At 39.7% G+C, this 26,127-nt stretch overlaps 6 protein-coding genes across 6 annotated transcripts; all 6 read left to right on the top strand.

Moving 5' to 3' along the window:
- LOC137603217 (uncharacterized) lies at positions 1 to 6,096 on the top strand. Its single transcript, XM_068326457.1, has 3 exons — positions 1 to 2,358; positions 3,540 to 5,960; positions 6,082 to 6,096. Exons 1-3 carry the CDS (start codon positions 1 to 3, stop codon positions 6,094 to 6,096), a joined length of 4,794 nt encoding a protein of 1,597 aa, XP_068182558.1.
- Positions 6,097 to 8,472: 2,376 nt separating this feature from the next.
- Positions 8,473 to 11,839, top strand: LOC137603216 (protocadherin alpha-8-like). The gene is made up of 2 exons (XM_068326456.1): positions 8,473 to 10,833; positions 11,822 to 11,839. The coding sequence occupies exons 1-2, from the start codon at positions 8,473 to 8,475 to the stop codon at positions 11,837 to 11,839; spliced, it is 2,379 nt and encodes a 792-aa protein (XP_068182557.1).
- LOC137603215 (protocadherin alpha-8-like) lies at positions 11,476 to 14,358 on the top strand. Its single transcript, XM_068326455.1, has one exon. It carries the CDS (start codon positions 11,971 to 11,973, stop codon positions 14,356 to 14,358), a length of 2,388 nt encoding a protein of 795 aa, XP_068182556.1. The 5' UTR covers positions 11,476 to 11,970.
- A 785-nt stretch (positions 14,359 to 15,143) lies between these two features.
- On the top strand, positions 15,144 to 18,429 carry LOC137603214 (protocadherin alpha-3-like). Its single transcript, XM_068326454.1, has 2 exons — positions 15,144 to 17,474; positions 18,346 to 18,429. Exons 1-2 carry the CDS (start codon positions 15,144 to 15,146, stop codon positions 18,427 to 18,429), a joined length of 2,415 nt encoding a protein of 804 aa, XP_068182555.1.
- A 39-nt stretch (positions 18,430 to 18,468) lies between these two features.
- On the top strand, positions 18,469 to 20,838 carry LOC137603213 (protocadherin alpha-3-like). Its single transcript, XM_068326453.1, has one exon. It carries the CDS (start codon positions 18,469 to 18,471, stop codon positions 20,836 to 20,838), a length of 2,370 nt encoding a protein of 789 aa, XP_068182554.1.
- Positions 20,839 to 22,802: 1,964 nt separating this feature from the next.
- On the top strand, positions 22,803 to 26,051 carry LOC137603212 (protocadherin alpha-8-like). The gene is made up of 2 exons (XM_068326451.1): positions 22,803 to 25,160; positions 25,905 to 26,051. The coding sequence occupies exons 1-2, from the start codon at positions 22,803 to 22,805 to the stop codon at positions 26,049 to 26,051; spliced, it is 2,505 nt and encodes an 834-aa protein (XP_068182552.1).
- The last annotated feature ends 76 nt before the right edge of the window (positions 26,052 to 26,127 follow it).

The raw sequence follows: 26,127 nt of genomic DNA, 5'->3' as shown, positions 1-26,127 counted from the left end.
ATGGCGATAACGGACACCATGGGACAATGGCTGACTGTGTGGATTTTTTATTGTCTATTTGTGCTCTTCCTGTGTCATTTTGAAGGAGTATCTGCTCAAATACGATATTCCATCCAGGAGGAATTAAAACCGGGGTCAGTAGTTGGACATGTCGCAAAAGACCTTGGATTAGATCTTGGAAGAATGGCGGACAGGAATCTCCGTGTCGTGTCAGGAACAAAGCACGATCTGTTTAAGGTAAACCAAAGAGATGGAGTTTTGTCCGTGAATCTGAGAGTAGATAGAGAGCAGCTGTGCGCAAAAACAATTCCATGCATCGTAAATCTAAAGGCAGTTGTTGAAAATCCTTTGGAGATGCATCAAGTTATAGTTGAGATACTTGATGTAAACGACAATCCGCCGAAATTTCCTGAAGAAAACTGCACATTAGATGTGCTGGAGTCCGCCATAGCCGGGTCTAGATTTCAAATAGAAGGAGCGCATGATTTAGACGTAGCATTAAATTCATTGCAATCTTATAAACTAAACCAAAATCATTATTTTCGCCTGGAAACTGAGGATTTTGGGGATGATGGAAAAGTTCCATTCCTAATTTTGCAGCGGCCTTTAGACAGAGAACACACCGCTCAACACTATTTATTGTTAACAGCTACAGATGGAGGAAAGCCATCCAAATCTGGTACCATTAACATCACTATTAATGTATCTGACGTCAATGATAATCCACCTGTGTGTGATAAACAGAAATACACCGCGACGATAAAGGAAAACGCACCTGCAGGGACGTTTCTGCTGACAGTAAACGCGTCTGACTCAGATGAAGGTGTAAACAGCGACATAGAATATTCATTAAGGGGCAAAATCAGAGGGTTTACATCACAGGCTTTTGATTTGGATAGTAGAACTGGCAAATTAACGGTGAGGAGAGGCCTGGATTACGAGGAAAAACAGATATATGAGATGAAGGTATTGGCTGCGGACAAAGGTGCCGCGTCTCTTTCCACGCACTGCAACGTGGTTGTTCGAGTGGAAGACGTGAACGACAACTCCCCAGAGATTGACATCACATCTCTTTCCAGTCGCATTCCAGAGGATGCCCCTCCTGGTACAGTGGTGGCGTTGATGGGAGTGACGGACCTTGACTCGGGTGTGAACGGACAGGTGGTGTGTAGTGTTCCCGCTCATTTACCTTTTGACTTAAAGGCATCTCCTGACGGACAGTCCTACTCTTTGGTCACCAAAGGTTATTTAGACAAGGAAATAACACAGACGTATGAAATTAAAGTTACAGCTAAGGATTTAGGAACCCCAGCCCTCTCATCCACGAAGGTGATACAGGTGGACGTGTTAGATGTTAATGATAATAGTCCACGGTTCACTGAAAGCCCATACACTTTTTACGTGACTGAAAACAATAATGCTGGAATGTCGGTTTTTGCGGTCAGTGCAACAGATGCTGATGGACCTGAAAATGCAGCAGTGACATATTCATTTAGCCGAAATCGTGGTCCCATTTTAACTTCGTTTCTAAACATAAATGAAGTCAACGGTGCCATTTCTGCGTTAAAAAGTTTTGACTTTGAGACCCTGAAGACGTTCCAGTTCCAAGTTGTGGCCACAGATGGTGGAACTCCGTCCCTGAGCAGCAACGTGACAGTGAACGTGTTCATTCTGGATCAGAACGACAACGCTCCAGTCATCCTGTATCCAGTCAGCTCCAACGGTTCTGCTGAAGGTGTGGAGGAGATTCCCCGCAATGTGAACGCAGGACACTTGGTGACTAAAGTCAGAGCCTATGACGCTGATATAGGATATAACGGCTGGTTGCTGTTTTCACTGCAGGAGGTGACTGACCACAGTCTGTTTGGTTTGGACCGCTATACAGGACAGATCAGAACCCTTCGCTCATTCACAGAGACAGACGAGGCTGAGCACAAACTGGTCATACTGGTGAAAGACAATGGGAACGTTTCCCTGTCAGCAACAGCTACTGTGATTGTCAGAGTTGTGGAGCCCAAAGAGGCTTTTGCTGCTTCTGATGTGAAAAGTTCTGCAAAGGATGAGGAGGAGAATAATGTGACTCTTTATCTGATGATAACTCTGGGCTCAGTTTCACTTCTTTTTGTCATCAGTATCATCGTGCTGATTGCAATGCAGTGTTCAAAAAGCAGCACAGACTACACTTCTAAATATCTCCAAGAGACTAATTATGATGGGACACTGTGTCACAGCATCCAGTACAGATCTGGAGACAAACGCTACATGTTAGTTGGACCCAGAATGAGTATTGGATCTACTATTGTACCAGGAAGCAACGCTAACACTCTGGTGCTCCCTGACAGGAGGAAGACATCAGAGGTAAGACATGAAAACAATGTGGGAAAAAAAAATTCTACTTTCCACTGTCACTGTGTTATGACTGATGACATATACTTTCTTTAATGAGTCATTTCAGTTTCTGACTACATAAAACACTAATAAAATTTTGAATTAAAGTCGATCACATTAGAAGTTTTATTATATATTTTTATCTTTCGGTCTGATTTATTGTCGTGATTGAAACCATTTTAACAGTAATTGATATCCCCATTGGATTAGTAAGTATTTAATTGTATCTAAAGTTTAGTTCCTTTTCTTTGTTGTGTCGACAGACCTCACATTTCTCTACATTTTAATGGAAAATCTTGTGCGCTAATGAACACAAAATAATTGCATTATGTGCAATGGTTCGTTTTTAATATTTAATATTTTTTACACACAGTACAGAAATCTGTTGGTTTTTCTCGTCCTGAAGATAACAGCACACAAAAAGCAAGCAAATCTATATTTTTTGCCCGAGTGTGCGACATGTTTTACTACCGCAGTTATTCCAAGGTTGTCAGATATCGGAGTTTGGGTAAAGATATGGATATTTTAAAGTAAGCATATAAATCCTGTAATATGGTTATTGGGAAAGTGTTGGTATGCTGATCTCTTCCTTCTGCTTGAATGGAGAGGTAAAACGGAATGAATTGTTTTCGTGTCGTTCAGGACAGACAGCTCTGGTCAGAATACCTATCCATGGTGCTGAAACGCAAATACTGTAAACTCGTCCTTGAACTCCTATAAATGGCAACACCGTTCTTCTTGCATCGCAGTGTTAAAAATACAGACTGTACTTCTAAAAGTCTAAGAGAGGCTAATTATGATGGGACACTCTGTCACAGCAGATCTGGAGACCAACGCTACATGTTAGTTGGACCCAGATTGAGTATTAGATCCACTATTGTACCGGGCAGCCACGCAAATATAGTGCTACCTTGCAGAAGACAGGTTTCTGCTCTCTTTATCTTTACGTAGCCCACTAGCCACATGGTGTCAGTGTGGACTTATGTCTGTGTTACTATTTATACAGACCCTGCCCATCCCTGGTTTATATCTAATGGACGCTCAATGCTGGGTTCGGATTTGTCTTAGTTTACGCACTAAATAATACGAGCAGCGCTTAATATTTGATTTTATACGTTCATATTTGCTGTTGATCAAATTGATCTAAACAGACTGCATTGCTGAATAGTGGCGCCACTGGATTTGCTGAAATAAATATTTATTTCTTTTTCGGCTTCACAATGGGAGAACGAGGACAAAGGCGCCGAGCGAACGGCTGGTGGCTTTCCGGGATTTTTTTGCTGTTGTTTGGCCGGAATATTTTGGCTCAACTAAGATATTCTGTCCCTGAAGAGGTGCAGGTGGGGTCCCCTATTGGAAACGTGGCCAAGGATTTAGGCCTTGATATCGGTAGTTTGACATCCAGACGATTTCGGATTGTTTCGGGGCCCAATAATGATCTATTTCAGTTAAATCACAATGGAGTGCTGTCTGTTGCAAAAGAAATCGACCGGGAAGACCTCTGTGATGGAAGCAAGGTTTGTTCAATAAGCCTGAAAATTGTGGTTGAAAACCCACTGGAAATACATTATGTCGGCGTTGAAATAACGGATGTTAATGATCATTCACCGACTTTCCCTGAAATGGAGCAGCGGCTGGAGATAGCGGAGCATACTCCTCCAGGTACTCGTTTCCAAATCCATGCAGCGAGGGACCCTGATATCGGTACACAGTCTGTTCGATTGTATAAATTAAGCTCAAACGAATATTTTGACAGTGAAATAAAAGACAGCGAGGAGGGTAAAATCCCATTTATAGTGCTGAAAAAACCTTTGGATAGGGAGCAAAAAGCAGAACATCGTTTAGTGTTTACAGCTTTCGATGGGGGCAGCCCGGCCAAATCTGGAAGCCTCAATTTAACTATTACTGTGCTGGATGCAAATGATAATCGCCCCATGTTTGGCAAAGATATGTATTCTGTGTCCTTGAACGAAAATTCCCCGATAGGAACTCTTGTAATGCAATTAAACGCCACAGATTTAGATGAAGGTTTGAACGGAGAAATAGAATATACTTTCGGGAAAACACAAAAGAAAAATGTGTACGACACATTTGAATTAAATAACGTCACTGGGGAGATTCGAGTAAAAGGAAAAGTGGACTTTGAGGACACAGAGGTATTCAGACTAAATGTGCAGGCTTCAGATAAAGGTCAGTTACCATGGACGTCTGAAAGTAGAGTTGTGATAAATATTAAAGATGTGAATGACAATAAACCAGATATTGAGATAACTTCCTTGTCTAACTTAGTCCCAGAAGATTCAAAGCCTGGTACCGTTATCTCCCTTATCAGTGTAACGGACAGAGATTCAGGCCTCAATGGAAAAGTTATATGCAAAATCATGAATGATGTTCCGTTTGGTTTGATACCATCAATAGAAGAAAGCATGTTCTCTCTTGTCACAAAGGGACGCTTAGACAGAGAAAGTGTGTCTCATTATGATATCACAATTACAGCCACTGACTGTGGTGAGCCGCCACTGTCGACTGTAAAAAGCTTGAGTGTTAAGGTTTCGGATGTGAATGACAACAGACCAGTTTTCAGTCAATATCCATTAAAAGTTTATTTGGTAGAAAACAATATCCAAGGTGAATCAATAATTTCTGTAAGTGCTGCTGACAGTGATCTTGATGAAAACGCAGCAATAACGTACCGCATTATTAGAGGTGAAGGGACACCGGGCGATATGACATCATTCCTTAATATCAACTCAGAAACCGGAATAATTTCTGCGTTAAAAAGTTTTGATTTTGAGACCCTGAAGACGTTCCAGTTCCAAGTTGTGGCCACAGATGGTGGAACTCCGTCCCTGAGCAGCAACGTGACAGTGAACGTGTTCATTCTGGATCAGAACGACAACGCTCCAGTCATCCTGTATCCAGTCAGCTCCAACGGTTCTGCTGAAGGTGTGGAGGAGATTCCCCGCAATGTGAACGCAGGACACTTGGTGACTAAAGTCAGAGCCTATGACGCTGATATAGGATATAACGGCTGGTTGCTGTTTTCACTGCAGGAGGTGACTGACCACAGTCTGTTTGGTTTGGACCGCTATACAGGACAGATCAGAACCCTTCGCTCATTCACAGAGACAGACGAGGCTGAGCACAAACTGGTCATACTGGTGAAAGACAATGGGAACGTTTCCCTGTCAGCAACAGCTACTGTGATTGTCAGAGTTGTGGAGCCCAAAGAGGCTTTTGCTGCTTCTGATGTGAAAAGTTCTGCAAAGGACGAGGAGGAGAATAATGTGACTCTTTATCTGATGATAACTCTGGGCTCAGTTTCACTTCTTTTTGTCATCAGTATCATCGTGCTGATTGCAATGCAGTGTTCAAAAAGCAGCACAGACTATACTTCTAAATATCTCCAAGAGACTAATTATGATGGGACACTGTGTCACAGCATCCAGTACAGATCTGGAGACAAACGCTACATGTTAGTTGGACCCAGAATGAGTATTGGATCTACTATTGTACCAGGAAGCAACGCTAACACTCTGGTGCTCCCTGACAGGAGGGGTACTGGAGAGGAGGTAAGCCTAGATTTAATATTTAATTTATAGTATATTACATACACTGGCACGTAATTTGCTGTAGGCTGACTGCAAGTTATTTTACTGATGTGATTGTACCTTCTCCCCGTATCTGTATCAGTTCTCCGACTTCTAAAACATACAATTTAGGTGAATTGTTCTCACTGAAATTATCCATAGGTGTGAGTGTGAGCGCGACCTTAATTGGCTGTCTGTCTTTGGTGTGGATGGGCTACAGTAGAACCCACGACCTGTTATTTCGATGAGCGACAAAAAGATGAACGAATGAATGATCACATTGATAAGACAACAATTAGACGTTATGTTTATTGTTTAATGATCAAAAATGTTTTTTATTGTCTGTTAATATTCAAGCTCTTAATGTGACAACATATTATATGACACCAAATGTGATTTAGATCCAAAAACCCTAAGATTTGGAGTGCTGTTCAGGTATCATACTGTTGTTGGAATTTAAGTTTTTCAAGTATTTATTTTTATAAAAAAAATAGCAAAGGTCTCGTCAGGGAGAAATGTACATACAAGCTAAATAACTATGTTCAGTTGCACTGTCCATTGCACTTAACTTACGCTTAGCTATATTGTGTTAAATTTAATATCTGAACATATAGCATGACATTTAAACCTTGTTGATGTTACACGCCCCAGGGGTGTGGCTAGTAAAACAGATTATATTTTAAACTGCTCTGCTAGGTAGACCTGAGTAAACAGGGAAAAACACGAGACAGAGTCAGTTTCGTTGTTCGTTGTTCTCTCTTGGTCATTTCAATTTATTAACAATCATCTATCTTAAATCACTTTACTGTTCTTTCTTTGTTTTAAAGAGGTTCAATCATTTCAATCATAAATCATGTTCACAAAATATCAATGACACATATTTTCTCCATAGTTTCCTCATCAATTCAATACATTCTTCTTTGCATACATGTCCATGTTCCCATATGTTTTCATTTCTCAGCATCCATATACTGTAATAATGTTTGATTTTTAACAATCATGTTGCTTACTGCATAGAATTAGTCCATTCTGTTTTCGTACCGTCACATCCCTAATGACTGTATTGTTTTTAACTTCACATCAATATTAAAGTATTTATAGAATCATGTAATCATTTCTATCATCATGTAACTAGATAAATCAAGAAATAATCATGAACAAAACACAATATCCCTTCTGTTCTGCTAACAGGCTAACACTGTATCGGTATAATATAGTGTATAAAGACAACTGGATGCACTTCAAGGCAAAACTGGAGAGAATTAACAATATACAAAATACGGAAATGTACTCTTTCAATGTAAACAATAAATCACATATCCAAAACACAAAAACAGGGGCTTGCAAGACTAAAGGAGCAACAAAAATAACATCAGTGAAAACCACCCACATGTCACGTAGTGGACGGCCGGAATGGCTGCTGCCATGAAAGTTAGCATAAAACCCTAGATTCCGCTACACACATTAAACTACTAGAAAGTAATGTCATTTCTGGCATAAAACCGAGTCAAGTTTTGTTTTATAATACAAAGTGCTCATAATAAACGTTTTTCATGTGCCAACGTTATACTTACCTGAATTAACAGATAAAAACACGGGACAGAGTCAGTTTCGGTGTTCGTTGTTCTCTCTTCCTTGGTCATCTGAAGAAGAACGTCACGTGGGCACCGAGCTAACCTGTCTCTGGAAAGGGAGCGGCCACCTGGTGGCGGAATGTGGAATAGGTGTATTCCTAGAATATACTGTAGATCCCTGTTCATTCTCAATGCACATGAAGGCTATTCAAAATAAAAGAAAAGTATCTAATATTACAAAAAATGTGACTACATTTTTGTGTATGTCACATTGACATAATTTTTGGATGTCATAGATAAAATCTGTAGTTGACAATGTGCCCAGTTGTTACACCACTGTTTTACACCAATAGTAGACCCAATACTCATTCTTTAAAAATTCCGATTTATCTTGTCTGCTATGTGCTTCTTTCAGTGGTTCTGTTTTCTTCAATATATGATTCCATTCGCTAAAAATTAATCCGACTAATAACTTCCATCCTAATTCGTTTCTTACTTTCAACTTTTCAAGCAAGTAATACACGTTGTGATAATTGTCGTGTAATCGAGAAATTAAGAGAAAGTAGTACTTATCCAAACTCGGCATCGAAAAGCTGTTATTGTACATATTATCTGTATTAAATGTAGTCAATAAAAATCATACTTATGTATTACGGAGATTCTTTCAAACTGGTTTCGGTCCACGAGGTGTCAGTGTCAGACCGGCTTGAATGGTGTGAGTTGGCCCGGCCCTTACCTCATTATTTGTTCAGGTCGACAGAAGAAAGACGGCGTTTTCAGCGGACACGAGTGTTTCTATTTTATTGTCATAGAAATAGACTGAAAACATGGATTATATGCCAACTCCATATTTCGTAGTTTAGCCAATATCATATTTCATAGACGGACTTGTGAGTGGATGAGATCATAAAATTGAGACGATGGGAAAAGGACGACAAAGGAGAAGCAACCCGTTCTGGTGGATGTTCATCCGTATTTCTGTGATGCTCAGCTTTGTGGATCGGGTTTCATCTCAGGTAAAATATTCAGTTCCAGAAGAAGTTAAAGTGGGGACCGTTGTTGGAAACGTCGCCAAGGATTTAGGATTAGACATCAATTCACTGGAGGAGCGACGGTTTCGTATTGTCTCTGGGACGAAAGACGCTCAATTTGAGGTGAATCGGAACAATGGTGTCCTGTGTGTGCGCAGGAACATTGACCGAGAAGAGCTCTGTGAAAACGCGTCTCCGTGTTTAATTAATCTTAAAATGGTAGCTGAAAATCCCATGGAAATACATTATGTGGCAGTTGAAATTACAGATGTTAACGATAATTCTCCGATCTTTAAAGAGCAAGAAAAAACGATAGATATTTCTGAATCCGTGGTTCCCGGGAAACATTTCCAATTACCAACTGCACACGATCCGGATGTTGTTGTCAATGCTGTACGTGTTTACAAATTAAACCAAAATGATTATTTTAGAATACAACTTCGAGACAGAGGAGATGACAAAATACCGTTCTTAGTTCTGCAGAAGTCTCTGGATAGAGAAAAATACAAGGAGCATAACCTGATTCTGACGGCAGTCGACGGTGGAAACCCACCGAGGTCAGGGTCTCTTAATGTCACCATTGTTGTTCTGGATTCCAACGATAATCATCCAACATTTAGCCAAGAAGTTTATTCAGCAACAATACGTGAAAATGTAGACGAGGACACGATTGTAATTAAAGTAAACGCAACTGATGCGGATGAAGGTGTAAATGGCGTTATTGAATATTTTTTCGGAAGTCAACTTGACCGGAATATTTATGACATGTTTAGTTTGGATGAAAACACTGGGGAAATTAGAGTAAAGGGTAAAATTGACTTCGAAAGACATGGTATTTTTAAATTAGACGTCCATGCCACTGACAAAGGGCAGCCTCCAATGAGTACCGACTGCAGGGTGATCATCAAAGTTCTGGACGAAAATGACAACGAACCTCAAATAGATGTAACTTCCCTGTCGAACACGATAGCTGAAGACTCAAAAACTGGAACTGTGGTTTCTCTTATTAGTATTACAGACCTGGACGCTGGGTTAAACGGAAAAGTCACATGTAGTCTAAACGATAATGTGCCATTTGAGTTAAAACCATCATTTCAAGACAACATGTACTCGCTTATTTTGACAAAGCATTTGGACCGAGAATCAGTTTCGCATTATCATATAACAATAACAGCTAAAGACTGCGGAGAACCTCCGTTGTATGCGTTCAAATCTCTGAGCATCGATGTATCAGACGTGAATGACAATGCCCCAGAATTTCAACAAAATCCAGCTGAACTTTATCTACCTGAAAACAATGTCCCCGGAAAAAATATCATTTCAGTCACTGCTTCGGATAAAGACTCAAGTGAAAATGCAGATATAACATATGCTCTAGTTAGAGATGAAAGCAGCAACGGAAAAACTACAGTGTTTTTAAGTATGAATTCAAAAAATGGACAAGTATCTGCGTTAAAAAGTTTTGACTTTGAGACCCTGAAGACGTTCCAGTTCCAAGTTGTGGCCACAGATGGTGGAACTCCGTCCCTGAGCAGCAACGTGACAGTGAACGTGTTCATTCTGGATCAGAACGACAACGCTCCAGTCATCCTGTATCCAGTCAGCTCCAACGGTTCTGCTGAAGGTGTGGAGGAGATTCCCCGCAATGTGAACGCAGGACACTTGGTGACTAAAGTCAGAGCCTATGACGCTGATATAGGATATAACGGCTGGTTGCTGTTTTCACTGCAGGAGGTGACTGACCACAGTCTGTTTGGTTTGGACCGCTATACAGGACAGATCAGAACCCTTCGCTCATTCACAGAGACAGACGAGGCTGAGCACAAACTGCTCATACTGGTGAAAGACAATGGGAACGTTTCCCTGTCAGCAACAGCTACTGTGATTGTCAGAGTTGTGGAGCCCAAAGAGGCTTTTGCTGCTTCTGATGTGAAAAGTTCTGCAAAGGATGAGGAGGAGAATAATGTGACTCTTTATCTGATGATAACTCTGGGCTCAGTTTCACTTCTTTTTGTCATCAGTATCATCGTGCTGATTGCAATGCAGTGTTCAAAAAGCAGCACAGACTATACTTCTAAATATCTCCAAGAGACTAATTATGATGGGACACTGTGTCACAGCATCCAGTACAGATCTGGAGACAAACGCTACATGTTAGTTGGACCCAGAATGAGTATTGGATCTACTATTGTACCAGGAAGCAACGCTAACACATTAGTTCTACCTGACAGGAGGGGAGCATCTGGAGAGGTAAGACATGAAAACAATATGAAAAAAAAAAAAATCATCTGCTTACTTTCATTTTATCGTGGCTGGTAACATATGCTGTCTTTGAATCATTCATTTCAATTTACGAGTACACAGAACATTATTGAAATTATAAATTCAATGATCTTTTTTCGAAAAATTGTCTTGGATTTTTATACTTAAGTCTGATTTATTTGAAAGTTTCTCCAACAGCTATGTCGGATCAGTGTTTATTTAGTTGTATGTAAGGCACACAGAATATCTATGTCATTTTTAGTACTACATTTCAGAGAAAAATGCAGTCGCCCGTTTTTTATGTTTGTATGTATGTATGTATGTATGTATGTATGTATGTATGTATGTATGTATGTATGTATGTATGTATGTATGTATGTATGTATGTATGTATGTATGTATGTATGTATTATTATTATTATTATTATTATTGTTATTAATAATAATAATAATAATAATAATAATAATAATAATAATAATAATAATAATAATAATAATAATAATAATAATAATAATAATAATAATAATAATAATTTTATTGTGGACACAGTACGGCAATCTGTTGGCTTCATTTATCTTGAAGATGAGAGCACATTAAACAAGAAAATGGAATGTTTTACTATGGCGGCATGTTCTGTAACAGTCATTGGTCTCTCCTTTCTAACTGAATGAGGAGGGCAGAGGATGAATTGTTTTCGTGTTGTTCGTTTGAGCTGTGGTCAGGATCTCTATCCATGGTGCTGAAATGCAAATAATTTCGACCACGAACTCCTACAAATGGCAGCATATAATCAAAGTAAAATTATATAAACTGCCAATAATGGCTCAGCAATCTTTTTCGCAATGATGCTAAGGGCTGCGGTTAATAAATTGAGAGCTCTTTTTTTTTTTTTTTTTTTTTTTACCTTGGTATAATCCTCTGGGTGACAGTATAACATTAGGAAACCACTGAATGTTTGTCCCTCCTCTCACTCAGCTTTTGTTTGCCTCTTGATGAACACGTACAGGAGGGTTTGAATCCACCCGATGGAATCGTGCTGCCTAATTTGTACATTTGCGAAACGCAACAGCTTATTTTTAGATATTTCTCAACAGAAACGATTTTTATAGTTGTGTTGGAAAACCATGTGGATCGAAAGTCAAAGTCGACGAGCGATATTCTCTTGTTTCGTCATTCGGTTGGCGCTCCTGCTGTCTGTCGGACAGCGGAGTTTTGCAGAAATAAGATACATTCTTCCAGAAGAGGTAAAAGAAGGAACTCTTGTTGGAAATACTGCAAAGGATCTTGGCCTTGACGTCACCTCTTTGATTGACCGAAGATTCCGTGTTGTTTCTGAATCCAAGGAGACGTTTTTTGAGGTAAATCCGGACAATGGGTTTCTCTACGTCCGTAAGAAAATCGACAGAGAGCAGCTCTGTCTCGGTAGTGGTGTCTGCATAATGGAGCTTAAAGTCATAGTGGAAAACCCTTTAGAAATACATTATGTAGCAGTGGAAATTACTGACATAAACGATCATTCTCCTGCTTTCCCAGACAGAGAGCAGACATTTGAAATAGGTGAACAAATATTACCAGGAAAGAGATTTCAACTACACACCGCCCGCGATCCAGATGCGGGAATAAATTCCATTCGCACATACATTTTGTCATCGAACGATCATTTTGAAATCAATATCCGTCAAAGTGATGAGGACAAAATACCATTCTTAGTGATGAAGAAATCGTTGGACAGAGAACAAAAGAGCAAACACACTCTGCTGGTGACAGCAGTCGATGGAGGAAAACCTCAGAAATCAGGAACATTAAACGTTTCTATTATTGTTCTTGATATTAATGATAACATACCAATGTTTGGACAGGAAATTTATCAAATATCAATACATGAAAATGTACCAGTCGGTACTTCAGTGTTTAGAATGAATGCGACTGATCCAGATGAAGGGACAAACGGAGACATTGCATATAGTCTTGGTAAGACTCTGAAGAAAAAAGTCTATGATATTTTTGAATTGGACAATTTAACTGGAGAAATTAAAATAAGAGGAGGAGTGGATTATGAAGAAAGTGACATTTATAAACTGGATATCGAGGCATCAGATAAAGGAACGCCTCCACTGACAGGTGAGTGTAGAGTCATTATCAAGATAATAGACGCCAATGATAATCCACCAGAGATAGAAGTCACGTCACTGTCAAACACAGTGTCTGAGGACGTGAAGCCTGGAACTATTATTTCGCTTATTAGGGTAACAGACAGAGACTCTGGTGTCAATGGAAAAATAATCTCAAACCTGGACTCAGAAGTACCTTTTGAATTAAAACCTTCTTACAAGGAGAACATGTATTCAGTTGTTATTAAGGAACCTTTGGATCGAGAGAAGGTGTCACAATATGAAATAAACATAAAAGCCACTGATTGTGGTGAACCTCCTTTATCTACTTTTAAAACGCTCAATATTCAGATATCAGATGTAAACGACAATAGACCACAATTCGAAAAAAATCCATTAAAGTTTTATCTGGTCGAAAATAACATTGCTGGAGCTTCAATATTCTCTGTTAGTGCAACGGACAATGATCTGGATGACAACGCAGCTATTTCATATCAAATCATGAGAGAAGGGAGTCAGAATGACGTTAACTCTTACCTAAATATAAATTCTGATAATGGACACATTTCTGCGTTAAAAAGTTTTGACTTTGAGACCCTGAAGACGTTCCAGTTCCAAGTTGTGGCCACAGATGGTGGAACTCCGTCCCTGAGCAGCAACGTGACAGTGAACGTGTTCATTCTGGATCAGAACGACAACGCTCCAGTCATCCTGTATCCAGTCAGCTCCAACGGTTCTGCTGAAGGTGTGGAGGAGATTCCCCGCAATGTGAACGCAGGACACTTGGTGACTAAAGTCAGAGCCTATGACGCTGATATAGGATATAACGGCTGGTTGCTGTTTTCACTGCAGGAGGTGACTGACCACAGTCTGTTTGGTTTGGACCGCTATACAGGACAGATCAGAACCCTTCGCTCATTCACAGAGACAGACGAGGCTGAGCACAAACTGCTCATACTGGTGAAAGACAATGGGAACGTTTCCCTGTCAGCAACAGCTACTGTGATTGTCAGAGTTGTGGAGCCCAAAGAGGCTTTTGCTGCTTCTGATGTGAAAAGTTCTGCAAAGGATGAGGAGGAGAATAATGTGACTCTTTATCTGATGATAACTCTGGGCTCAGTTTCACTTCTTTTTGTCATCAGTATCATCGTGCTGATTGCAATGCAGTGTTCAAAAAGCACCACAGACTATACTTCTAAATATCTCCAAGAGACTAATTATGATGGGACACTGTGTCACAGCATCCAGTACAGATCTGGAGACAAACGCTACATGTTAGTTGGACCCAGAATGAGTATTGGATCTACTATTGTACCAGGAAGCAACGCTAACACTCTGGTGCTCCCTGACAGGAGGGGTACTGAAGAGGAGGTAAGCATGCTGTTTGGTATTCCTTTATAGATCGAATGCTTTTTTTTAATAACATATTGAATTTGGGCTTATCTATGGAGTGAAGTAAGGTGGTGATTTGTTTAAACTCCTCCGATATTTCTTAAGCCAGTCGCTGACATTCATATGCGAACCTCGTTCATATTCATACTCAGGTAGAATATCTATTTTTTTGTTTTATTTTATGGAGTCTTGAAAATGTACTTTGAGTCGCACACAGGTGCTTTAAAACCAAAATTTGTTTCTTTGCTCTGTCCGATGTGCTGAACATTCCTCTCAAACTTCTTGTGTTGAACCAGAGATGATGGCAGCCATGCAATTTTTTCTAAAGAACGGTGAAAGTTTGCAGGATTTTTATTAAACTAATCGAGCCTAATGATTTGTGTAGCTGGGGTCTTATCAGCAGCATGTAACCCTGATTGTGTTGGTAGAGGTTTGTACACTCAAATTTAGCCAATGCAGTCTAAATTTGCAGTGTGATGCAGGTGATTCGTGTTTCATACACTTAACATTTTAAAATCAAACAGTCTCATCTAATGTTCCACTGGGTGCCAGTGTTACACAGGAGAACACCTAATGCTTCAGTCAACATTAGGCGCTGCCTCATTCAAATCCGTTTTCAGTTCGCCCACAAAGAATGACATCGTTCCGTGTCATGGATTAGATCTTTTCTGCACGAACTTGGTTACGCCAATTTCAATTTCATGTCAGCTTGTGATTTTTTAAATTGAAGATATGCGTGGATTCTATTTCAAATGATCACACCGAGAAGGACAAAGGACAAAAGAGGCGCAATGATGTCGTTGTCGCGTCATCTGTTTTTCTCCCTGCTGCTTTTTGTCGGTGAGCCGGTTTTAGCTCAAATTAAATACTCCACTCAGGAGGAAGTTAAAGTTGGAACTGTAATTGGTGATGTTGCCAAGGACTTAGGTCTTGATGTCAGTTCATTGATGAGCAGGAAATTTCGTCTTGTGTCCGGAGCTCGGGACGCGCTGTTTGAGGTAAACCCGAACAATGGGGTTTTGTTTATCCATCAGAACATCGACAGAGAAACGCTGTGTGACAGATATGCTGCTTGTGTATTAGATCTGAAAATTGTTGTTGAGAATCCACTTGAGATCCATTATGTCACAGTGGAGATAACGGATGCGAACGACCATGCACCGACCTTTGTGGAGACGGAGAAGCTGATAGAAATAGCAGAATCTACTTCACCGGGAGCTCGATTTCAATTACCAGGAGCCCGTGATCCCGATGTTGGGCTGAATTCCGTCCAGCGATATAAGCTGAGTCAAAATGAGAATTTTCGTCTTGAAATTCGTGATAGGGGTGAGGATAAAATCCCTTTTTTAGTGTTGCAAAGACATCTGGATAGAGAGCAGAAAACAAACCATAGCTTGATTTTAACTGCCATGGATGGAGGGACACCGCTAAAATCATCAAATCTTAATATTACTATAAAGGTTCTGGATATTAATGATAATAGACCGATTTTTTTGAAAGAGGTATATTCGGTGCCACTACAGGAAAATGCTGCTTTGGACACTGTTGTAATAAAAGTCCAAGCAACGGATCTAGACGAGGGAATCAACGGGGATGTCGAATATGTGTTCGGGGGTGATTTAAATTCGAAGGTGTTGGAATTATTTGATCTTAATAAACAAACGGGAGAAATTCGAGTTAAAGGAAACGTCGACTATGAGGCAGCTGATGTGTTTAAGTTAGACGTTCAAGCCACTGACAGGGGTCAGCCTCCGATGACAACGGATTGTAGAGTTATTATAAAAATACAAGACGTCAATGACAATGAACCAGAAATAGATGTGACGTCAATTACCAGCACCGTCCCAGAGGATTCAAAACGCGGGACTGTTATCGCACTTATTAGTGTAACAGATAAGGACTCCGGCCTGAATGGGAAAATTCTGTGCAGCTTGAATGAGAACAAACCTTTTGAATTAAAACCGTCGTTTAAGGAAAATATGTATTCATTAGTAACGAAAGAACCTTTGGATAGGGAAAGTTTGTCCCATTATGACATTTCAATAACAGCGAGAGATCACGGTGAGCCGCCATTATCCACATCAAAAAAACTGAGCATTCAGGTGTCAGATGTTAATGATAACAGTCCAGAATTCACACACAGTCGACTAAACCTCTATATGTCAGAAAACAATCCTCCCGGCGAATCAATATTTTCTGTGACTGCGTTTGATAAGGACTTAAACGATAATGCAGTTGTGTCCTATCGGATCGTTAGAGGAGGAGGTGGCCATAATGAGATGAAGTCGTTTCTAAATATCCATTCTGACAACGGACAAATATCCGCCATGAAAAGTTTTGACTTTGAGACCCTGAAGACGTTCCAGTTCCAAGTTGTGGCCACAGATGGTGGAACTCCGTCCCTGAGCAGCAACGTGACAGTGAACGTGTTCATTCTGGATCAGAACGACAACGCTCCAGTCATCCTGTATCCAGTCAGCTCCAACGGTTCTGCTGAAGGTGTGGAGGAGATTCCCCGCAATGTGAACGCAGGACACTTGGTGACTAAAGTCAGAGCCTATGACGCTGATATAGGATATAACGGCTGGTTGCTGTTTTCACTGCAGGAGGTGACTGACCACAGTCTGTTTGGTTTGGACCGCTATACAGGACAGATCAGAACCCTTCGCTCATTCACAGAGACAGACGAGGCTGAGCACAAACTGCTCATACTGGTGAAAGACAATGGGAACGTTTCCCTGTCAGCAACAGCTACTGTGATTGTCAGAGTTGTGGAGCCCAAAGAGGCTTTTGCTGCTTCTGATGTGAAAAGTTCTGCAAAGGATGAGGAGGAGAATAATGTGACTCTTTATCTGATGATAACTCTGGGCTCAGTTTCACTTCTTTTTGTCATCAGTATCATCGTGCTGATTGCAATGCAGTGTTCAAAAAGCAGCACAGACTACACTTCTAAATATCTCCAAGAGACTAATTATGATGGGACACTGTGTCACAGCATCCAGTACAGATCTGGAGACAAACGCTACATGTTAGTTGGACCCAGAATGAGTATTGGATCTACTATTGTACCAGGAAGCAACGCTAATACATTAGTTCTACCTGACAGGAGGGGAGCATCTGGAGAGGTAAGATGAAAAAATGTTTTATACAATATAAGTACAAACAGTTATTTTATTTCGTATTAGTATTTTTTTAAAATCTTTTTTTTCTTCTTCTTTTTGTTTAGGGTATGTCGTTTTTAAACGATAAAAATAATTTACTTTTTGGAGTGTGTTGCACGATTGTAAGGATTTTCAACAGTCTTTCATCTTTTTAGTCTCATAGAAAGAGCTCACAACGACTGATGCGTGAAAGTTAGTCAAACAAAATGAAAATGAGGTCACGCTCAACGTGCGCTTGTGCAGCACTCTGAATTTCGCTGCTTCACGTTCACACACACTCAAATGCTCATACGTTTGAAATGTCTTTTATAACAAACTGTGGCTCTAGTAGCGATGTCTTACAAAGGCGAGATTTTTTTTCCAGCCAAACATTGAATCGATTTCAAATCTATAAGTGGGAAATGCCTTTTTCCAAAGTTTGGCCCCGCGTATTCCGTTTGAGCGAGATGTTGGAAGAGCTTGTAATGTCTCTCTGAAATTATACATGTATGCACTGACTACGATGTCCAAAGTGGAGTTGAAGTTAATTGCTGTAAAGTGATAAGATGCCCATGGTGATGAAGTGAGACATCGTCCTGAAGCGACGCAACAGCAAATTACCAGCATCACGTTCATTAGCAATCTGTAAGAAAGACCGACGGAGTCAGATTGAAAAGATCTCACTTTTTTTTCCTGAAGCGTGCAGAAACATTTTGTATAAAATATTAATATTTTATTTTCCAGAATGCCCCATATTTTTCTCAACAATAACCTCCGTGTGTCGCTATTACACTGGTAAACCCAAAGCGTGTCTGTTCCTCCCTCCGTGATCCTTTTGTTCATCTTTTTGTTCAAGAGCAGAAACAGCACTGGGATCGACCACATCAACGATGTTGTGAAGGCTTATGGTTTCCATGAACAAACGCTTCGGATAAATTAATTGCTTATCGTATAGGAGCTTGTGTGTTGCTGGATTACGATGGGGACTGATCCAAAGACGCGGACGAGGGACTGCTACTGGGTTTCCTTTCATTTGTCTCTCCTGCTGCTGCTCGGAAAACAGGCTTTGGCTCAGATAAGGTACTCGATTCCAGAGGAGGTGGAAGTGGGAGCTGTTGTTGGGAATGTTGCGAAGGATCTCGGTCTTGATGTCGCCTCTCTGACCGATAGACGGTTACGTGTTGTAGCTGAAAGCAAGGACGCTGTTTTTGAAGTGAATCAGAATAACGGGGCATTGTACGTCCATCGGCACATCGACAGAGAGGAGCTCTGCCGAGGCAGCGGCGCTTGTCTGATGGAGCTAAAGGTCCTTGTTGAAAACCCGTTGGAAATACACTACGTAATGGTAGAAATTACTGATGTAAATGATCACTCTCCTATTTTTCCTGAACGAGAACAGATATTTGAAATAGCTGAGCACATATTACCAGGAAAGAGATTTCAACTACACACCGCCCGCGATCCCGATGCGGGAATAAATTCCATTCGCACATACATTTTGTCATCGAACGATCACTTTGAAATAAATATCCGTCAAGGAGATTCTGGTAAAATACCATTCTTAGTGCTGAAGAAACCTTTAGACAGAGAACAAAAGAGCAAACACACTCTGCTGGTGACAGCAGTCGATGGAGGAAAACCTCAGAAATCAGGAACATTAAATGTTTCTATTATTGTTCTTGACAGTAATGATAACATACCAATGTTTGGACAGGAAATTTATCAAATTTCTATCCAAGAAAATGTTCCAGTCGGTACTTCAGTGTTTAGAATGAATGCGACTGATCCAGATGAAGGGTCAAATAAAGAAATTGAATATAATCTTGGTAAAACTCTGAAGAAAAAAGTCTATGATATTTTTGAATTGGACAATTTAACTGGAGAAATTAGAGTAAAAGGAGCAGTGGATTATGAAGAAAACGACATATATGAATTGGATATTGAGGCATCAGATAAAGGAACGCCTCCACTGACAGGTGAGTGTAGAGTCATTATCAAGATAATAGACGCAAATGATAATCCACCAGAGATAGAAGTCACGTCACTGTCAAACACAGTGTCTGAGGACGTGAAGCCTGGAACTATTATTTCACTCATCACCATGAGAGATAAAGACTCTGGTGTCAATGGAAAAATAATTTCACACATTACAAATGATGTACCTTTTGAATTGAAGGCATCCTATAAGGAAAATGTGTATTCAGTTGTTACTAAGGCACCTTTGGATCGAGAGAAGGTGTCACAATATGAAATAACCATAAAAGCCACTGATTGTGGTGAACCTCCTTTATCTACTTTTAAAACGCTCAATATTCAGATATCAGATGTAAACGACAACAGACCACAATTCGAACAAAATCCATTAAGGTTTTATCTGGTCGAAAATAACATTGCTGGAGCGATTATATTTTCTGTTAGTGCAACCGACAATGATCTGGATGACAACGCAGCTATTTCATATCAAATCATGAGAGAAGGGAGTCAGAATGACATTAAGTCTTTCCTGAATATAAATTCTGATAATGGACATATTTCTGCATTAAAAAGTTTTGACTTTGAGACCCTGAAGACGTTCCAGTTCCAAGTTGTGGCCACAGATAGTGGAACTCCGTCCCTGAGCAGCAACGTGACAGTGAACGTGTTCATTCTGGATCAGAACGACAACGCTCCAGTCATCCTGTATCCAGTCAGCTCCAACGGTTCTGCTGAAGGTGTGGAGGAGATTCCCCGCAATGTGAACGCAGGACACTTGGTGACTAAAGTCAGAGCCTATGACGCTGATATAGGATATAACGGCTGGTTGCTGTTTTCACTGCAGGAGGTGACTGACCACAGTCTGTTTGGTTTGGACCGCTATACAGGACAGATCAGAACCCTTCGCTCATTCACAGAGACAGACGAGGCTGAGCACAAACTGGTCATACTGGTGAAAGACAATGGGAACGTTTCCCTGTCAGCAACAGCTACTGTGATTGTCAGAGTTGTGGAGCCCAAAGAGGCTTTTGCTGCTTCTGATGTGAAAAGTTCTGCAAAGGATGAGGAGGAGAATAATGTGACTCTTTATCTGATGATAACTCTGGGCTCAGTTTCACTTCTTTTTGTCATCACTATCATCGTGCTGATTGCAATGCAGTGTTCAAAAAGCAGCACAGACTATACTTCTAAATATCTCCAAGAGACTAACTATGATGGGACACTGTGTCACAGCATCCAGTACAGATCTGGAGACAAACGCTACATGTTAGTTGGGCCCAGAATGAGTATTGGATCTACTATTGTACCAGGAAGCAACGCTAACACATTAGTTCTACCTGACAGGAGGGGTACTTCTGAGGAGGTAAGAGGCTGACAATATGTTTTTTTCTTTTGTATTTTCTACTTTTGTTTTTAGGATCTTTGAAGCATTCTCATCAAAAAATACATATAATCAAGATTCTTGGAATGATCAACATATTTGCTGTGAAAGAAGTATCCCATGTTCTGAGACTAATATACAGTAGTGTCGGACATATGCGACATGTTAGGAGACATCAAATACCTTCTATCATCCAGTGTTGTTCGTCATCATGTTTATTATTTGTGTTTATTTTTTGGAAAGGGGTGTGATATTCTGTTTATCTGCAATGTCAAAGGTCAACGTTTAGTTAATGAATGCACGGTTACAATTAGCAGAGCTCACACAGACACTTTGGGAAAGCAGGTTGCCTCAGGGGTCCTTTCAGAAGGCGCTGGAGGCTGTGCCATATTCAGAATATAGACAGCATGCGGCTTGCAGTGATGTGTTTGATGTGCACATGTCTATTTTCCAGGTAAGAAAAATTGTCAGCAAATGGTGTGTAAGCAGTGATGCAGATATATAATGTGCTTAAGAAACTTTAGCCATCCGACTAAATTATGAGTGGTGTGAATGTACAGAATATGGGGAATGAGTTGGTATTTTTTGGGGTGGATAGTGAGTCTGTGCCATATTCAGTATATAAACACCCTGCGGCTTTCAATGTAGTAGCTATTGTGTATGTGTATGCTTTACAGTGTTTTTGAAGTAAAGGAACATAAAAAAGACTCATGCATGCCTGGAAGTCCACTTATTAAGCCCAAGTGTGCAACAGTAGTTCTTGGTTGCCATTTGACTTCTCTCCTGCAATTGCTCGTTTGTGACATTACTTTAAAAATCGCAGTTAACGTGAGACAATTCTTCCTGAAGATTCAAACTTCAAACTAGAAATTAATTAAAAATGCATCCATATACAGTGGTACTTCTTTAAAGTGTATTATTTAACCGTATGTGTAGCGTGGTGCAGAATGAAGCTGCCCTCCATTAGACATTTGATTTTTAAAGTGTTTTATTTTTGTCTGTAAAGAGCAAATCCATTCCTGTCACTCATTAGTTCGCCACACGCACGATGAACGTACATTCAAGTGTGCCTTCTCGTTCACTGAACGCTGCACACACAATTTATCGAACGCGCCCTCTGCTGGTAGAAGTTAGACAATGCACAATGCTAGATTACATTTTCAACCATTTACCCAACCTCTTAACTTTACAGGAAACACCCAGAAAATGTCATCAAACTCAGAACCTGAGCTGTACTAAATAAAATGAAAATTAAACATATAAAGCATATTTATGTAGGTATAATCAACCCACCGATGGCACTGTATGCCACATAATAACAATAATAATAATAATAATAATAATAATAATAATAATAATAATAATAATAATAATAATAATAATAATAATAATAATAATAATAATAATAATAATAATAATAATAATGACCAGTACTTTAATTGTCCCTCTTGGGGAAATTATTTTTACACCTCACACATATGCATGAACTGATTTTGTGGTGTCACTTCTGATATGTAACTGTGGACGACCTTTGCTGTCCATGGTGCTGAAAGTATGAATGAAAAACAAATGCAAATAATGTTTTGTGAACGGAGTCACTTCGTAACGTCAGGAGAGAGAAAGAGATAGAGACAGAGAGAGAGAGGAGTTCGTGTGACAGCTGTTTTTTAGGGAGTGGTTGGACATTTTGCGCAGTAAATTGTACATAACTGCGGTCGTATTTGGCAATTACCTCTGGGTGTCAGTATTACATAGGGAACCATAGAGGACGTTGTCCCTCCTCTTTCCTCTTTGTTTCTTTCTGAATATGAAAATAGTGACGGCGACATTTGGATCAAATAGCGGCCGATGGATTAGGGGTAACCTCTTGGATGTTTCTTTTTATCATATTTGGCGGATTGAACATGAATATTTAAGTGTCAAATTAAGCCCAACCTATGAATACGTGCTGGATTACGATGGGGACTGATCTAAAAACGCCAACGAGGGACCGCTACTGGGTTTCCTTTCATTTGTTTCTCCTGCTGCTGCTCGGAAAACAGGCTTTGGCTCAGATAAGGTACTCGATTCCAGAGGAGGTGGAAGTGGGAGCTGTTGTTGGGAATGTTGCGAAGGATCTCGGTCTTGATGTCGCCTCTCTGACCGATAGACGGTTACGTGTTGTAGCTGAAAGCAAGGACGCTGTTTTTGAAGTGAATCAGAATAACGGGGCATTGTACGTCCATCGGCACATCGACAGAGAGGAGCTCTGCCGAGGCAGCGGCGCTTGTCTGATGGAGCTAAAGGTCCTTGTTGAAAACCCGTTGGAAATACACTACGTAATGGTAGAAATTACTGATGTAAATGATCACTCTCCTCTTTTTCCTGAACCAAAACAGTTATTTGAAATAGCTGAGCATACTTTACCAGGAAAGAGATTTCAACTACACACCGCCCGCGATCCCGATGCGGGAATAAATTCCATTCGCACATACATTTTGTCGTCGAACGATCATTTTGAAGTAGATGTCCGTCAAAGTGATGAGGACAAAATACCATTCTTAGTGCTGAAGAAATCGTTGGACAGAGAACAAAAGAGCAAACACACTCTGCTGGTGACAGCAGTCGATGGAGGAAAACCTCAGAAATCAGGAACATTAAACGTTTCTATTATTGTTCTTGACAGTAATGACAACATACCAATGTTTGGACAGGAAATTTATCAAATATCAATACAAGAAAATGTTCCAGTCGGTACTTCAGTGTTTAGAATGAATGCGACTGATCCAGATGAAGGGTCAAACGGAGACATTGCATATAGTCTTGGTAAGACTCTGAAGAAAAAAGTCTATGATATTTTTGAATTGGACAATTTAACTGGAGAAATTAAAGTAAAAGGAGCAGTGGATTATGAAGAAAGTGACATTTATAAACTGGATATTGAGGCATCAGATAAAGGAATGCCTCCACTGACAGGTGAGTGTAGAGTCATTATCAAGATAATAGACGCCAATGATAATCCACCAGAGATAGAAGTCACGTCACTGTCAAACACAGTGTCTGAGGACGTGAAGCCTGGGACTATTATCTCACTCATCACCATGAGAGATAAAGATTCTGGTGTCAATGGAAAAATAATTTCAAGTCTGAACTCAGACTCACCTTTTGAATTAAAACCTTCTTATAAGGAGAACATGTATTCCGTTGTTACTAAAGAACCTTTGGATCGAGAGAAGGTGTCACAATATGAAATAGCCATAAAAGCCACTGATTGTGGTGAACCTCCTTTATCTACTTTCAAAACACTCAATATTCAGATATCAGATGTAAACGACAATAGACCACAATTTGAACAAAATCCTCTACAATTTTATCTGGTCGAAAATAACATTGCTGGAGCTTCAATATTCTCTGTTAGTGCAACGGACAATGATCTGGATGACAACGCAGCTATTTCATATCAAATCATGAGAGAAGGGAGTCAGAATGACATTAAGTCTTTCCTGAATATAAATTCTGATAATGGACACATTTCTGCGTTAAAAAGTTTTGACTTTGAGACCCTGAAGACGTTCCAGTTCCAAGTTGTGGCCACAGATGGTGGAACTCCGTCCCTGAGCAGCAACGTGACAGTGAACGTGTTCATTCTGGATCAGAACGACAACGCTCCAGTCATCCTGTATCCAGTCAGCTCCAACGGTTCTGCTGAAGGTGTGGAGGAGATTCCCCGCAATGTGAACGCAGGACACTTGGTGACTAAAGTCAGAGCCTATGACGCTGATATAGGATATAACGGCTGGTTGCTGTTTTCACTGCAGGAGGTGACTGACCACAGTCTGTTTGGTTTGGACCGCTATACAGGACAGATCAGAACCCTTCGCTCATTCACAGAGACAGACGAGGCTGAGCACAAACTGCTCATACTGGTGAAAGACAATGGGAACCTTTCCCTGTCAGCAACAGCTACTGTGATTGTCAGAGTTGTGGAGCCCAAAGAGGCTTTTGCTGCTTCTGATGTGAAAAGTTCTGCAAAGGATGATGAGGAGAATAATGTGACTCTTTATCTGATGATAACTCTGGGCTCAGTTTCACTTCTTTTTGTCATCAGTATCATCGTGCTGATTGCAATGCAGTGTTCAAAAAGCAGCACAGACTATACTTCTAAATATCTCCAAGAGACTAATTATGATGGGACACTGTGTCACAGCATCCAGTACAGATCTGGAGACAAACGCTACATGTTAGTTGGACCCAGAATGAGTATTGGATCTACTATTGTACCAGGAAGCAACGCTAACACTCTGGTGCTCCCTGACAGGCGGTCTGCAACTTCTGAGGTAAGAAATATATTTTTTTCCCAGATATGTGCACAATAATATTCAGAGAATTATGAATAACTGGGAATTTTAGCAACAGCAACTTTTTTATACAAAATAAATCAGTAAGTTTGTGTTCCGGACATTGCTTCAAGGATGGGTGTCAATCACATAATCAACCCTTATTATTATTATTATTATTATTATTATTATTATTATTATTATTATTATTATTATTATTATTATTATTATTATTATTATTATTATTATTATTATTATTATTGATAATAATGGTAATAATAATAATAATAATATTTTAAAACTATAATATATATATAATATTATATATAATAATAATAATAATAATAATAATAATAATAATAATAATAATATTATTATTATTATTATTATTATTATTATTATTATTATTATTATTATTATTATTATTGTTATTATTCCCTAATCTTTGTGTTTTTGGTATTGCTACTCTATTGTGTCAAAAAGATCTCAATACTCTATGTTTTAAATGAAGGTTAAATCAGTAAATAAATACAATAATACCTTCTTTCAGATCGTCTTGCAGAAAACATTTTTAAATTCCTTCGTGTTCTTGATTCAGTTACTCAGTTTCAAAGATATAATTAGGACAACATATATTATCAAAATGTAGCTGTCAGAGTGAAACTCTATTTATCTTCCTGACATATAGCCACATACAGTATTCTCTTTATACGTACATGTTATTATTTTGACTATGTCATGCAGAGTTCATATAAACCCGTTTTAGTGGAGGAATCGCATGGTGGCAGTAAATGGCCAGAAATACAAAGCACATCTTTCCATGAAACAAAGGTCTGTGCAGAGACAGATTTTAGAGCGCAGAAGAGGACAGACCACTACCACCCTGTGTGATTTTATGCCAGCGGTTCTCTCGATGATTCCAATCCTCAACATTCTCGGATTGGACTTTTTATTCGGCTCATGGACA

This window comes from Antennarius striatus, chromosome 10, assembly GCF_040054535.1.
Source record: "Antennarius striatus isolate MH-2024 chromosome 10, ASM4005453v1, whole genome shotgun sequence".
Taxonomy (NCBI): Eukaryota; Metazoa; Chordata; class Actinopteri; order Lophiiformes; family Antennariidae; genus Antennarius; species Antennarius striatus.
This window is presented reverse-complemented; position numbering and strand designations above follow the sequence as displayed.